Source organism: Oncorhynchus keta, chromosome 24 (assembly GCF_023373465.1).
Source record: "Oncorhynchus keta strain PuntledgeMale-10-30-2019 chromosome 24, Oket_V2, whole genome shotgun sequence".
NCBI classification, from domain to species: Eukaryota; Metazoa; Chordata; class Actinopteri; order Salmoniformes; family Salmonidae; genus Oncorhynchus; species Oncorhynchus keta.
In genome coordinates, this window is record NC_068444.1 from 19,063,615 (window position 1) to 19,077,132 (window position 13,518).

The 13,518-nt window shown below is 41.8% G+C and overlaps 1 protein-coding gene across 7 annotated transcripts in view; it reads right to left on the minus strand.

Annotated features, from left to right (window-relative positions):
- Nucleotides 1–733: 733 nt before the first annotated feature.
- LOC118402797 (thrombospondin-2) overlaps nt 734–13,518 on the minus strand; it is a 35,727-nt gene continuing 22,942 nt past the window's right edge. For 4 of the 7 annotated variants that reach the window (XM_035801058.2, XM_052477923.1, XM_052477921.1 and 1 more), the window contains exons 13-23: nt 11,134–11,352; nt 10,542–10,649; nt 9,369–9,528; nt 8,806–8,924; nt 8,294–8,528; nt 5,898–6,125; nt 5,168–5,439; nt 4,900–4,997; nt 4,488–4,627; nt 4,184–4,217; nt 734–3,400 (exon numbers count right to left, since the gene is read on the minus strand). In XM_035801058.2, coding sequence (XP_035656951.2) covers nt 3,397–3,400; nt 4,184–4,217; nt 4,488–4,627; nt 4,900–4,997; nt 5,168–5,439; nt 5,898–6,125; nt 8,294–8,528; nt 8,806–8,924; nt 9,369–9,528; nt 10,542–10,649; nt 11,134–11,352 — 1,617 coding nt within the window. In that variant the 3' untranslated portion in view covers nt 734–3,396. Of the gene's footprint in view, nt 3,401–4,183; nt 4,218–4,487; nt 4,628–4,899; nt 4,998–5,167; nt 5,440–5,897; nt 6,199–8,293; nt 8,529–8,805; nt 8,925–9,368; nt 9,529–9,673; nt 9,794–10,541; nt 10,650–11,133; nt 11,353–13,518 lie in introns of those variants that run through there. The other 3 variants (XM_052477924.1, XM_052477925.1, XM_052477926.1) reach the window with 3 other exon arrangements.

The following is a 13,518-nucleotide window of genomic DNA, read 5'->3' on the forward strand; positions in this document are numbered from 1 at the left end:
GGTATTGTGTATGAGGAAAATAAAAAAGTTAATCAATGGTAGCTTGCCCCCATGCCAACTCCCATGCCAATTTCAAGTCTTTCTAAACTAATATCTGACTTATATGCACTAGCCAAGTGATCATGCTTTGTGACATTATGTTAGCTAGCTATCTTCAGTCAGATAATGTGTTTTCACTTATTGCATCTGTATGTTTGTTGCATTCTCCCTAGTGCACTCGTTCGTTCGTGAGCTGCCTGCTCATTCTAAATAGTGTATTTATGCTGTTGTTCAAATGCACAGATCGCTTTATATATCTTCTCAATGAAACTACCAGTAGTTCAAAACTTGGCATCATATTTCTGTCATGTTGCTTTGTTGACAACTCCAACCCCCCAACCCCCTGCGTCAATGTAATTTCATGGAATGTGAAAGGAGTTAACTAACCTGCTAAAATGTCCCATCTTTAGCATCCAGCGGGGGACAAAAACCTTTCTATCAATATTGACTGCCACATTTAGAGCTCTTAACAGGTTCCAAGTTTGGAAAATGGTTTACATAATAGCTTTGAAAAAGCTAGCTCATCTTTGTAGAAGCTAGATTCATATATCGGGGCTATATTGTTTTGTTATATTTTCTCTTAATACTACTTAAATTATTTTATATTTTCATAAAATAATTAATCGATTTAATGTCAAATATAAACACGTTTTCATTTTCTTCCATAATTGTCATTATCTCAATGAAAAAGAGATGGTGTACAAACAATTTATTTATGAAACAAGATCATTTCTTTTAAGTGATAGACTAACAAAAAATGGTTTGTAGACAATGTAGATCTAACAACAAAGGAAAAGCTGAAAAATTGACATTTATGCATTGCAAAATCCCTCACAAAATACAACTAAGCTAGTTACTAACTACAAAAAACAAAAATCGGCAACAATTAACGCTATACAGACAAACAACAACCAAAAAGCTATACATTGCAAATATCCTTGATCCATATAAGTCAACCAAAAGTTACAAGAAACCTTTTTACTAGATTTTTGATAGATTCTAGAATGGCCTTCATCTGGTTACATATTTCACTCATTCAAAGCAGAACGTTCTTTCCTCATCCATCTGTGAACAACATATTACATTTACATGAAGTCAAATGCTCCCTGTCACACCAGGCATACACAGTCAAACCTCAGACCATCAGTTGTCAAGGTCAAGGATGCTGTGAACTGTTAACATAATAATCACTGTTGCTCTCTCACAGGTACTACTACTACATCTAACCCCATACGTGACACTCTTACCATTACATCAATGTTTCACTCTTACATCATCTTCACTTCCTCAACACTTAAGGCTGTGTTCCAATGTCCATACTAGCATACTACTTAGAATGCATGCACAATATCCTATTGCTTCATTGTAAGGGGTATACTAGAGGGATATTGGAATAGAGTGTTACAACTAACCCAAACTATAGCTACTACACCTTCTCTTAAAACCACTGCATTGTTTTGTATATTTTATCTGAGTGATTATAGGGCCTATCTTGAGCATTTGGCTAACATATCCATCAAGTACACTGAACAAAAATATAAACGCAAAATGTAAAGTGTTGGTCCCATGTTTCATGAGCTGAAATAAAAGATCCCAGAAACTTTTCATATGCACAAAAAGCTTATTTCTCTCAAATTGTGTGCACGAATTTGTTTATATCCCTGTTAGTGAGCATTTCTCCTACACCGAGATAATCCATCCACCTGACAGGTGTGGCATATCAAGAAGCTGATTAAACAGCATGTTCATTACACAGATGCACCTTGTGCTGGGGACAATAAAAGGCCAGTTTTGTCACAACACAATGCCACAGATGTGTCAAGTTTTTGAGGGAGTGTGCAGTTGGGATGCTGACTGCAAAAATGTCCACCAGAGCTATTGCCAGGGAATTTAATGTTAATTTCTTTACCGTGAGCCACCTCCAACGTCATTTTAGAGAATTTGGCAGTATGTCGAACCGGCCTCACAACCGCAGACAACGTATATGGCGTTGTGTGGGCGAGCGGCTTGCTGATGCCAACATTGTGAACAGAGTGCCCTGTGGTGGTGGGGTTATGTTACAGGCAGGCATAAGCTACAGACAACAAACACCATTTTGTCGATGGAAATTTGAATGCACAAAGATACTGTGACAAGATCCGGAGGCCCACTGTGAGGCCCATTTTTTTTAAGGTTTCTTTGACCAACAGATACATATCGGTATTCCCAGTCATGTGAAATCCATAGATTAGGGCCTAATGAATTTATTTAAATTAACTGATTTTCTCATATGAACTGTAACTCAGTAAAATTGTTGCATGTTGTTTAATTATTTAAATGTTTGTTCAGTATAACACATGGTATAACACTGCATAGTACACAACGTTTGTGATAGTGTATTTTTAACTTGATGTTTGAGAAATTTTTATGTTGATATCCAACAATCTTCAATTGTGAAATTTCGTCAGTGTAAACAAATAAATAAATTATTTACAATCTCTAACAAAAAAGCAAACAAACAAAACAAACAAACCAGCAAGACATAAACTCGTGATAATAATTTACAGAAGAAATTATAATACAAACTTAGTATAAACATATTCATCCCAAAGTACTTTAAAATGTTATAAGATGGTCTCACGGTCAACCTTTTTAGAGTTTGACAAACATTTTAAATGAGCAACTGAAGACCCTTTTAACAAAACTGCATTCTGGGTGGTATAAGAATCAATACAAAAAATAAGAACTTTGTTCAAGTTAGCGACGTACATCAGTGTGCTTTGGTATTGATTAAGAGTTTGGTGGATATTTGGCAGTAAATATTAAAATTGATCCAATTTTTCACTGCAGGGCTGAAACTGCTGAGGTCAATACAGAGACCTTTAGTTGATAGGCAACCTAGACGCCTTTATTGTATCAAGTTGATCTCTTTTCCAGCACAAACAATATCAATATTTATCGAGTAACAATAATTTTATATTTACTTTTGTTAATGTAAAGCTGTAAAAAGTTTGGAAGAAATCGGAGTAAAGCACATAAGTGGTTGTACAAATAATCCCTATAATATGTTGTCAACATCAGTTACTTAGTTTTTATCATTGCTAAGACCTTTTTCATTTGTCCACAAGGCCTTTTTCATTTGTCATCGGTTTTCATTTCTCAAGGATATGTCTTTTCACATAAGGCACTCAGAAAAACTGGAAAAGGCCCCGGCTGCCTCTTCAATGGAAAGTTAGAGGCAAAAATACTTTGGTGGGGCGAAGCTGAAGCTCCATTTCATTGGTTGAAATGACGAACGAATCAGCAAACGGCTGATGATCAGGTTATGAGGTTTAGTGTCTTTAGCCATTTGAAGTTTTCACATCCAACGCTGTTCAGTTATCTAGTGAAAATAGGAGAAAATGTATGATTATTTATTCTAAGCACATTTATAACAAAAAAGCTAAGGAATAACAGCATATCCAGAGTCATACAGTATATAGAGTAATCTATACAGCCGTATACATACACAATATGGTATGGAAATATAGCCAACAATACAGCAACTGGTGGAGCATTGTATCTTACAGTAAAGCGTGAACAAGCAATATTCTCGTATTTGAGATCAAAGTAGCACCTGAAACCCTTTAAGACCACACACCAGACCTCTCACACAGTGTCACACACACACCAGACCTCTCCCAGTGTCACACAAACACACACACACACACACACACACACACACACACACACACACACACACACACACACACACACACACACACACACACACACACACACACACACACACACACACACACACTCACACAGTGTCACACACACATACCAGACCTCTCACACAGTGTCACACACACACCAGACCTCTCCCAGTGTCACACACACACACACACACACACACACACACACACACACACACACACACACACACACACACACACACACACACACACACACACACACACACACACACACACACACACACATCGAACAATCTGAACCACACATCCACACACATACAGTATGCACACAACATAGTCTAAGGGCTCTATTACATCCATATAGCCGAACTTCAGCGTTACAGCAGAAACAAAAGCGTGACTTCTGTTTTTTTGTTGTGATTTTTTATACAGCCGACACAAAACAGATACACCTTTATGATTGTTACCTGATGGACAACACAGTTGGAAACTCCAGCTTATCTGAGTATTGGAAAAGATTTGGAAGGTTTTAAAAACACTTTTTTTTACCCCTTCATCTGCATTTTGTCTCCCAAATAGGAGAGATCTCTTCCACAATTACCAACCAACCATTCTTTTCACAAACCATGGACTGTACTAGCCTGGTCCCAGATCTGTTTGTGCCATCTTGCCAACTTCTATGGTCATTGGCGTGACACAATAGGAGTTAGCAAGACAGCACAAACAGATCTGGGACCTGGCTAGAACGGTGTTGCTAACTACATGACTCACCTCTACACTCATATTTGAGATCAGAGAAGAAGACCAGTTCCTGGGAGAAGACAAACAGGCCTAACCGTCCTCCAGCAAACGTCTTGTCGTACACTGGTCCCGAGTCTGCCAAGATCTGTTTCCCTTCATAGACCACAACCCTACAAAACAAAACACAACAAGACAATACATGAATGATTGAAACTGAGTGGAGTGCTGGAGTACTGTACATTTGGACAAAGCACACTATGGACAAAACACCCTGGTTAACAGCTTAACCTATAGTATATTATCATAAAAAGTATTTTTGGACTGTTACTGAGGAAAGTGTGATGGGTGTGATTGGTTGGATTCAATCCCGGGTCTCCTACATACCACGAGACTGTGTTAGCCCACTGAGCTAAAGCCTAGGCATTCGGCTAGACCTGCTCACCTAATGAATCCAGTCTTGGGTCTGTGGATGAGGTGCCACCTGTAGGCAGTGTAATCCTTCCAGCCAATGTTCTTTGGGTCGTGCCACAGAGTGCGCACCTGTGGACAACAGATAAGGAAACCATATAATTATTGAAGATCTATGATTTATGATAACTTTATAAATTCGACTGGCTGCTTGAAAGATTGCTTAATAGAGGGTGTGGCTAAACCAGAGAAACCATATGATTTTTTGTCTCTACAAAATTATATATTGGATCTTAGCACACCTGATTTTTTGTGTTGCCTGTGTGCCACAGGGCATTTCTCAGGTTCTCCCCTGTGCCCGTAGTTGAGTTGACCACCTTGAGAGAGACACCAGAGATACCAAAGGCCTTGGAGGGTTTGTCTTCCCAGTAGGTCTGAGTGATCTGCTTCCACATCACCACGTAGAAGCGGCCGCTCGACTGGTAACCGAACACAAAGCCAGCATAGTCGTCATCCCGGTCCGTGTTCACGTAGAACGTACCACTGAAGTCCACCGCGTTGAACTCATCAAAGCCTAGGACGGTGGAACAGAAAAGTGAACACCTAGGGTGGTTGGTGGGACACACATTTGAATAATACTTCTGCTCCTCTTGATATTTATTGATCATAGAAATAGTTGGACATCTTGCATATGGTAACATATCAGATCTAAATGATCATACAACTGTATAGGGTTGCAAATGTCCTGAAATCCATATTGCGGATTCCTGGAATCAGGAGGGAATAAGCTGGGAGGGAATCTGGGATTTCTGAAAAATCAGGCAAAAGGGAAAGTTTATTGAATTTTGCTACCCTACAAGGGAATATATGAAAGTATCTGAGGTAAGGTCGCCCACTGCGTTGACAGGGTCAGAGTTGACATTCTGCACATCTCTAAACTGTAGTGAATTAAATATCTTTAATCTATCGCTAATATTTCTCTCTCTTTTACGGCAGTATAGGGACTACATATTGAGGTTATATCCTACTCACCAACAGCGATGCCTGGGTCAGAGTTGACGGTCTGTACCAGCTCCTTGCCCTGATGTCTAACCACCCAGTTGGGGTCGATCTGCGCTGTTCCCTTGGGGTCCAGGTGCACCATCTGAAACTTCCGGAAGTTTGTGACGCTGACGGCATTGTTCTCAGGACACACGTCAAGGAAGTCTGGGATGTTGTCGTTGTCAAAGTCGTCTTTGCAGGCGTCTCCTCTACCGTCGCCTGTTGATAGAAGAACGGAAGACGCTGGGTTAAAATACAAAGTCGTCTTTGCAGGCATCTCCTCTACCGTCGCCTGTTGATAGAAGAACGGAAGACGCTGGGTTAAAATACAAAGTCGTCTTTGCAGGCATCGCCTCTACCGTCGCCTGTTGATAGAAGAATGGAAGACGCTGGGTTAAAATACAAAGTCGTCTTTGCAGGCATCGCCTCTACCGTCGCCTGTTGATAGAAGAATGGAAGACGCTGGGTTAAAATACAAAGTCGTCTTTGCAGGCATCGCCTCTACCGTCGCCTGTTGATAGAAGAATGGAAGACGCTGGGTTAAAATACAAAGTCGTCTTTGCAGGCATCGCCTCTACCGTCGCCTGTTGATAGAAGAACAGAAGACGCTGGGTTAAAATACAAAGTCGTCTTTGCAGGCATCGCCTCTACCGTCGCCTGTTGATAGAAGAACAGAAGATGCTGGGTTAAAATAAAGGGGCTTATTGTGAGAACTTTGACAGAGACTATGGTCTTTATTTTAATTTATTTAACCAGGCAAGTCAGTTAAGAACAAATTCTTATTTACAATGACGTCCTACACCGACCAAACCCGGAAGACGATAGGCCAATTTTACACCGCCCTATGGGACACTCAATCACTGCGATGCAGTGCCTTAGACCACTGTGTCACTTCCTGTGCTGAAACGTGTCACCTTTTTGAATGAATAAAAGAGCACCATTAATTCATAATATTTATTTGTTGCTCTCCTATTCCTTTTTTAATGGAACGATAGGTGAAAACTATCCATGGCGACTACAGTAGGCCTATATAACTCCCTAGTTTCCACACTAGCAATAATGTTGCAACATTCCTACCACAGGGAAAGCAGACGTTTCACTCACTCTACCAGCGTTTCATAAAAAGAATTGCAATTCCTGTAGATTTTAATATGTCCGCCAAGTCCAATAAGGAGTCTCAGCCATCTGCCTGCCGTGACAACTTCTACTGAAACATGTAACTATCTCAGAGGCCATAGTCTATTAGAGTCAAAATACAGAGCAAAGGGAAGTTGCCAGCGAGCTGTAAAGCCTGTTTTCTCCACTTTCTCCTCTACTCTTCTGTAATTGCACAGGAAGCTGACTTGATTCCATCAAATAAACACCTTCTGATGGGGTGTTAAGAGGGTTAAGGGATCTGGCTCTAGGGTTTGTCTTTGAGAAGTATCTCATTCTCTTTCTCCATCGCTCTCTCTTTCGCTCTCTAGTTCCCTTTCCCTCTCTCTCTCTCCCTCTGTCTTCCCTACCTCTCCCAGTCTCCACACAGCCTGCTTCTAGTTAAAACCAGTTACACAAACTTCAGGTAACTCTGCATGATGAAATGGAAATTGGGCACTGTGGATTAGCACAGATGCCCCCTTCGGAAATAAAACTTCATGGCCTGGCGGCTGGGTGGCTGGCGGATGATTCCCTCATGGGTTCCCGCACGATAGTCCCACGCGAATGACGTCATCAACCCTAACCCAGAAATACCCCTTTTTGTTAACTCCTTAATGTCTGACCCACCATACTTGCACCACAATAAAATTGCGGGAGCATTCAACAATTCAACAGTGTACAGATATCTATATTTCTATCATCAGTTGACTTTTTGTACCCTACACCTGCAAGTTCCTGAATGTGTGTACACTACTTCTAAAGCGCCATACTTCACATTTTGTAGAGACAGAGGGAAATTGAACAAGACATATTGAACGGTAAATATATGAATGAAAAGGTGGTTAAGAGGTAAAAGGCACCCCATGTTTTTTATGGTGGGCAGATGCAGAAAAACGCTATTCCTATATCATACACAACCGCTGTTATAGTAGTAGCTATAGTTTACAGGACAATGGGACATGGCATGTTGACCTATATCTATAAAGATTAGTGTAAAAAGGAGGGTGGACAGGTGCAGGGACGTCTCAACGGAAGATTCCTGTATCACAAGCAATCCTCTGTGTGATGTTTGATAGTATCTATGGTAGTGTATACAGGGCTATTACAGAAGTCACAAATCAACCTACTGGATACTAATTCTTCCTCAGGCTGCTACAGGCAGCTACAGTTACAGCATTCCTCACGGGCGTGAGGGTATTCAACATGCTGATCCATGGTGTGTTTGTCTGTGTGTGTGTTATCCCCCTTACCATCAGAGTCCAGTTGATCTTTATTGGGTGTCAATCTACAGTTGTCCCTATCGTCAGGGATACCGTCATTGTCATCGTCGAAGTCACAGGCGTCCCCCTTGCCGTCCTTATCGTGGTCGGCCTGGTTGGAGTTGGCGACGTAAGGACAGTTGTCCAGGTTATTCTGGTGACCGTCTTCATCGATATCCTGGTTGTTGTCACACTGGTCTCCTACAAGGTCATTGTCTGTGTCAGCCTATTAAAGAGGAGAGGACAGGAGAGGACAGGAGAGGACAGGAGAGGACAGGAGTGTTACAGTGGCCAGCATGATAAAAAAAATCCTACATTTTCCAGAAATCCCGGTTGCAAGATTCCCAGAGTGATGAATAAGAAGGGTCATCCAAATCCTCCAACTGGGAATGTCGAGAAATCCTGTGAATTTGGGGAGCGTTTCTGGAATTTTGCAACCCTGATAGCGATGATGTCCTTTTTGTAATTACACAAAAGGCAAAGTGACTGTTCTTTATTCCCACCTGGTCAGGGTTGTGTAGCAGAGGACAGTTGTCACACTGGTCACCGACTCCATCCATGTCAGTGTCCTTCTGGTCATTGTTGTACAAGTACGGGCAGTTGTCTTGCTCGTTTAGGATTTCTAAAGGAATAGGGAAATGGACATTAAACAACATGCAGCGGTAATATCATGTGTGCAGGACATATCTGTAGTCATAATCCTAGATATTTGCTTGCCTGTTCTTGCATGTGGCATTTCGCGTGCCGTGCCATAGAAGTAGCTAATGCTAATTAATCACTTCATAGTTGAGGGCGGAAAGATTAATCGCAAAACCATGCCAGCTGGTCATTCCTTTGCATGATTTACTATCCTGCAATAATCCATAAAATATTTTCTGAGTATCCATTAAGACTACTTCAGAGCCAACTACTGTCAATAGCAATACAAATGAATGACTTTTAAATAATATATTACACGGAATATAAAAGTTATAAGAGTTGAAGGAGCCTTTCCCTGTTCTCACTTAATATCATTATAACACAGCAATGTATCATGTTTAGTAACATGGTAAGAAAAGGCTAGTACCATCTCCATCAATGTCGATAGCACAGGCGTCACCTTCCCCATTGTGGTCGGTGTCGATCTGGGCAGGGTTGTGTTCATAGGGGCAGTTGTCACAACGATCCCCCACATCATCCTTATCAAAGTCAAACTGTCTGGGATTGTACATTAGAGGACAGTTGTCCTGAGGAGAGAGAGAGAGAGAGAGAGAGAGCATCAAGTCAAACTGTCTGACGTTGTACAGGAGAGAACAGTTGTCCTGAGGAGAGAGAGAGAGAGAGAGAGAGAGAGAGAGAGAGAGAGAGAGAGAGAGAGAGAGAGAGAGAGAGAGAGAGAGCATCAAGTCAAACTCTCTGGCATTGTCCAGGAGAGGACAGTAGTCTTGAGGAGAGAGAGAGAGAGAGCATCAAGTCAAACTGTCTGAGGTTGTACAGGAGAGGACAGTTGTCCTGAGGAGAGAGAGAGAGAGAGAGAGAGAGAGAGAGAGAGAGAGAGCATCAAGTCAAACTGTCTTGGGTTGTACAGGAGAGGACAGTTGTCCTGAGGAGAGAGAGAGCATCAAGTCAAACTGTCTGGGGTTGTACAGGAGAGGACAGTTGTCCTGAGGAGAGAGAGAGCATCAAGTCAAACTGTCTGGGGTTGTACAGGAGAGGACAGTTGTCCTGAGGAGAGAGAGAGCATCAAGTCAAACTGTCTTGGGTTGTACAGGAGAGGACAGTTGTCCTGAGGAGAGAGAGAGCATCAAGTCAAACTGTCTTGGGTTGTACAGGAGAGGACAGTTGTCCTGAAGAGAGAGAGCATCAAGTCAAACTGTCTGGGGTTGTACAGGAGAGGAGAGTTGTCCTGAAGAGAGAGAGAGCAGCGAAATGGGAATGATTGGAGTGTCCGTTTTCATGGAGAGGGCATTTGATTCCCTATTGAATTCATCTAAATACCCTGATGAAGACATTTGCAGAAAAAAATGTGTTTTAACAATCAAACATTGACCTTTGAAGCAAACTTCCATTGTCATACACTCTTAGAATAAAGGGTTCCAAAACAATTCTTCGGCTGTCACCAAAGGATAACTATTTTGGTTCCAGGTAGAACTCTACTTGGTTCTAGATTGTACCTTTTTTTCTAAGACTGTAGCAAGAGTTAGTGAATCTTTTCATCCATCATCCATTTAACACATTTGCCTTATAAAAGATAGCTTACTCTTTCATCCACGATTCCATCGTTGTCATCATCCTGGTCACACGCGTCTCCCTGACCATCTTTGTCAAAATCTTCCTGTCCAGAGTTAGGCAGGTTGGGGCAGTTATCCTGTTAAATATTGATAAATAAATGGAAACAGTTTTAGAAATAGCCACAGGAAGAAAAATGTCAAAGATTGTCATACCGTAAGATTAGAAAATGTGGAAAATCTGCAGGTCTGTTGTTGAGGACAGTTTCCTGGACTTAATAATATTTAGCCTAGTCCTGGACTAAAGCGTATGCTCAATTGAGAATCTCAATTGAAAGTCATTTTTATTCCAGGAAGGTCTAGACTTAAAAATGCACTCCACAATCTTAAGCACAAGAAATGTGTAACATATTGCATGAATTGGATTGGTAACATATCACACCAAATGGATTACGTATTACACAAAACTAGGGACCAGTTTTGGCTCGTGAGCACCACTTTCAAAACTACTGGCTGAAATTATACAAAAGTTCAAGAGTGCATATTTAAATGGGGACTAGAGACTAGGCTTACTCTGGATCCAGGAAAGTGGCCCACAGAGAACATAAAGTTAGAGTCTGTTACCTTTTTGCAGTGATAGGTGGCGTTGGCCCCACACACCAAGTTCTGATTAGGCCATCCATCCAGGTCTGAGTCCTCTCCACAGATGAAGCCATCACCAGCGTAGCCGATCCTGCACTCACACTTGTACATGGGTTCACTAAAGTGGCTGATGTAGATACACTCTGAGGACCGGTGACAGTTGTGGGTCTTGTCTTTGCAGGGGTTCTCTGGCTCGCAGACCTGGGGGGGGGAGGAGAGAGAGAGAGAGAGAGAGAGAGAGAGAGAGAGAGAGAGAGAGAGAGAGAGAGAGAGAGAGAGAGAGAGAGAGAGAGAGAGAGAGAGAGAGAGAGAGAGAGAGAGAGAGAGAGAGAGAGAGAGAGAGAGAGAGAGAGAGAGAGAGAGAGAGAGAGAGAGAGAGAGAGAGAGAGAGAGAGAGAGAGAGAGAGAGAGAGAGAGAGAGAGAGAGAGAGAGAGAGAGAGAGAGAGAGAGAGAGAGAATCAAGTCAAACTCTCTGGCTTTGTACAGGAGTGGACAGTTGTCCTGAGGAGAGAGAGAGCTACAGATTGCTACAGATGTCCATCATTAGGAAGTGATTTGATGCCAGTGACCTCATATGGTACAACGTTACAACAATGTTACGTGATGACCAATAACAAGGCCTTTCTTTTTTTCATCAGCTCTGGGAAACAGATGAGACAATGAGACAATTCCCTTTCCTCAAATCAAGTACGATGTTGGCCTAGGATCAGAGCCGGTACAGTTTTTAAAAGCCAGTGACAAAGCAATGATTCACGAGGTCTGTAATGTTAGGGCAGAACAGCAGATCTAGGTTCAAATACTATTTGAGATCTTTCAAATACTTTAGCCAGTAGTTTTTTTTATTACTATTCCATTGGTTTCATTGTGCCAGGCTAGTTAAATCAAGTCCAGATAAAGTATTGCAAATGATTTTAAATAGTATGTGAACCCAGGTCTGTTGGATAGTGGAGTGATGATTCAACTTTTCAACAACAAATCTGTGTGTGAACTCAATTATCATGGTTTCAAAGCAGAAACGATGTATGTATGCCACAACAGATGTTGTCAATTCTACGTCTATTCCACATTGGTTCGACGTAATTTCAGAAACAACGTTGATTCAACCAGTGTGTGCCCACTGGGAAATAGCTATTGACATGACAGAGCTGCATTAAACAGTTATACATGTGTTGCTAGAGTGGAAATATAGATAACAACACAAACAACAACATCAGAGAGACATAGACATCACTTTATAGTTCTCATCCCATCTAAGACCTCTACTCATACTGTAACACCAAGCACAGGTGAAGTATGAAGAGAGAAGTATAGCAGATGTTTGCTAGTATATATACATCTCTATATATCTATATCTATATATTATATATATTACAGCTTCATAACATTCTCCCTCTCTCTCTCCTTATACATGGTCAAGGTGTGCTATGTTCATGCATAGTGGAGTCCACCCTTGCAGCAGAGTGTAGACTCATTCTAAAAATGTGGGCCACTAATAAATCACTGATGATGGGCGATTAGGTCTGACTCACAGTTGGCGAGGTGTTCGATGGGTTTGAGGTCATGGCTCTGTACAGGCCAGTTAAGTTATTCCACATCGATCTCGAAAAACCATTTCTGTATGGACCTCGTTTTGTGCACAGGTGCATTGTCATGCTGAAACAGGAAAGGGCCTTCCCCGAACTGTTGCCACAAAGTTGGAAGCACAGAATCGTCTAGAATGTAATTGTATAATGTAGAGTTAATATTTCCCTTCACTGGAACTAATTGGCCTGAACTATGACAAACAGCCCCAGACCATTATTCCTCCTCCACCAAACTTTACTGTTGGCACTATGCATTTGGGCAAGTGGTGTTCTCCTGGCATCCACCAAACCCAGATTTGTCCTTCGGACTGCAGGTGGTGAAGCATGATTCATCACTCCAGAGAACGTATTTCCACTGCTCCAGAGTCCAATGGCGGTGAGCTTTACACCACTCCAGCTGAAGCTTGGCATTGTGCATGGTGATCTTAGGCTTGTATGCAGCTGCTTGGCCATGGAGATCCATTTCATGAAGCTCCCAACGAACAGTTCTGCTGCTGATGTTGCTTCCAAAGGCAGTTTGGAACTCGGTAGTGATTGTTGCAACAGAGGACAGGTAATTATTATAGCACGTCAGCACTTGGCGGTCCCATTCTGTGAGCTTATGTGGCCTACCACCTTGTGGCTGAGCCATTGTTGCTCCTAGACGTTTCCCCTTCACAGTAACAGCTGACCAGGGCAGCTCTAGCAGGACAGAAATGAGGACAGCAGGACAGAAATGAGGACAGCAGGACAGAAATGAGGACAGCAGGACAGAAATGTGATGAACTGACTTGTTGGAAAGGT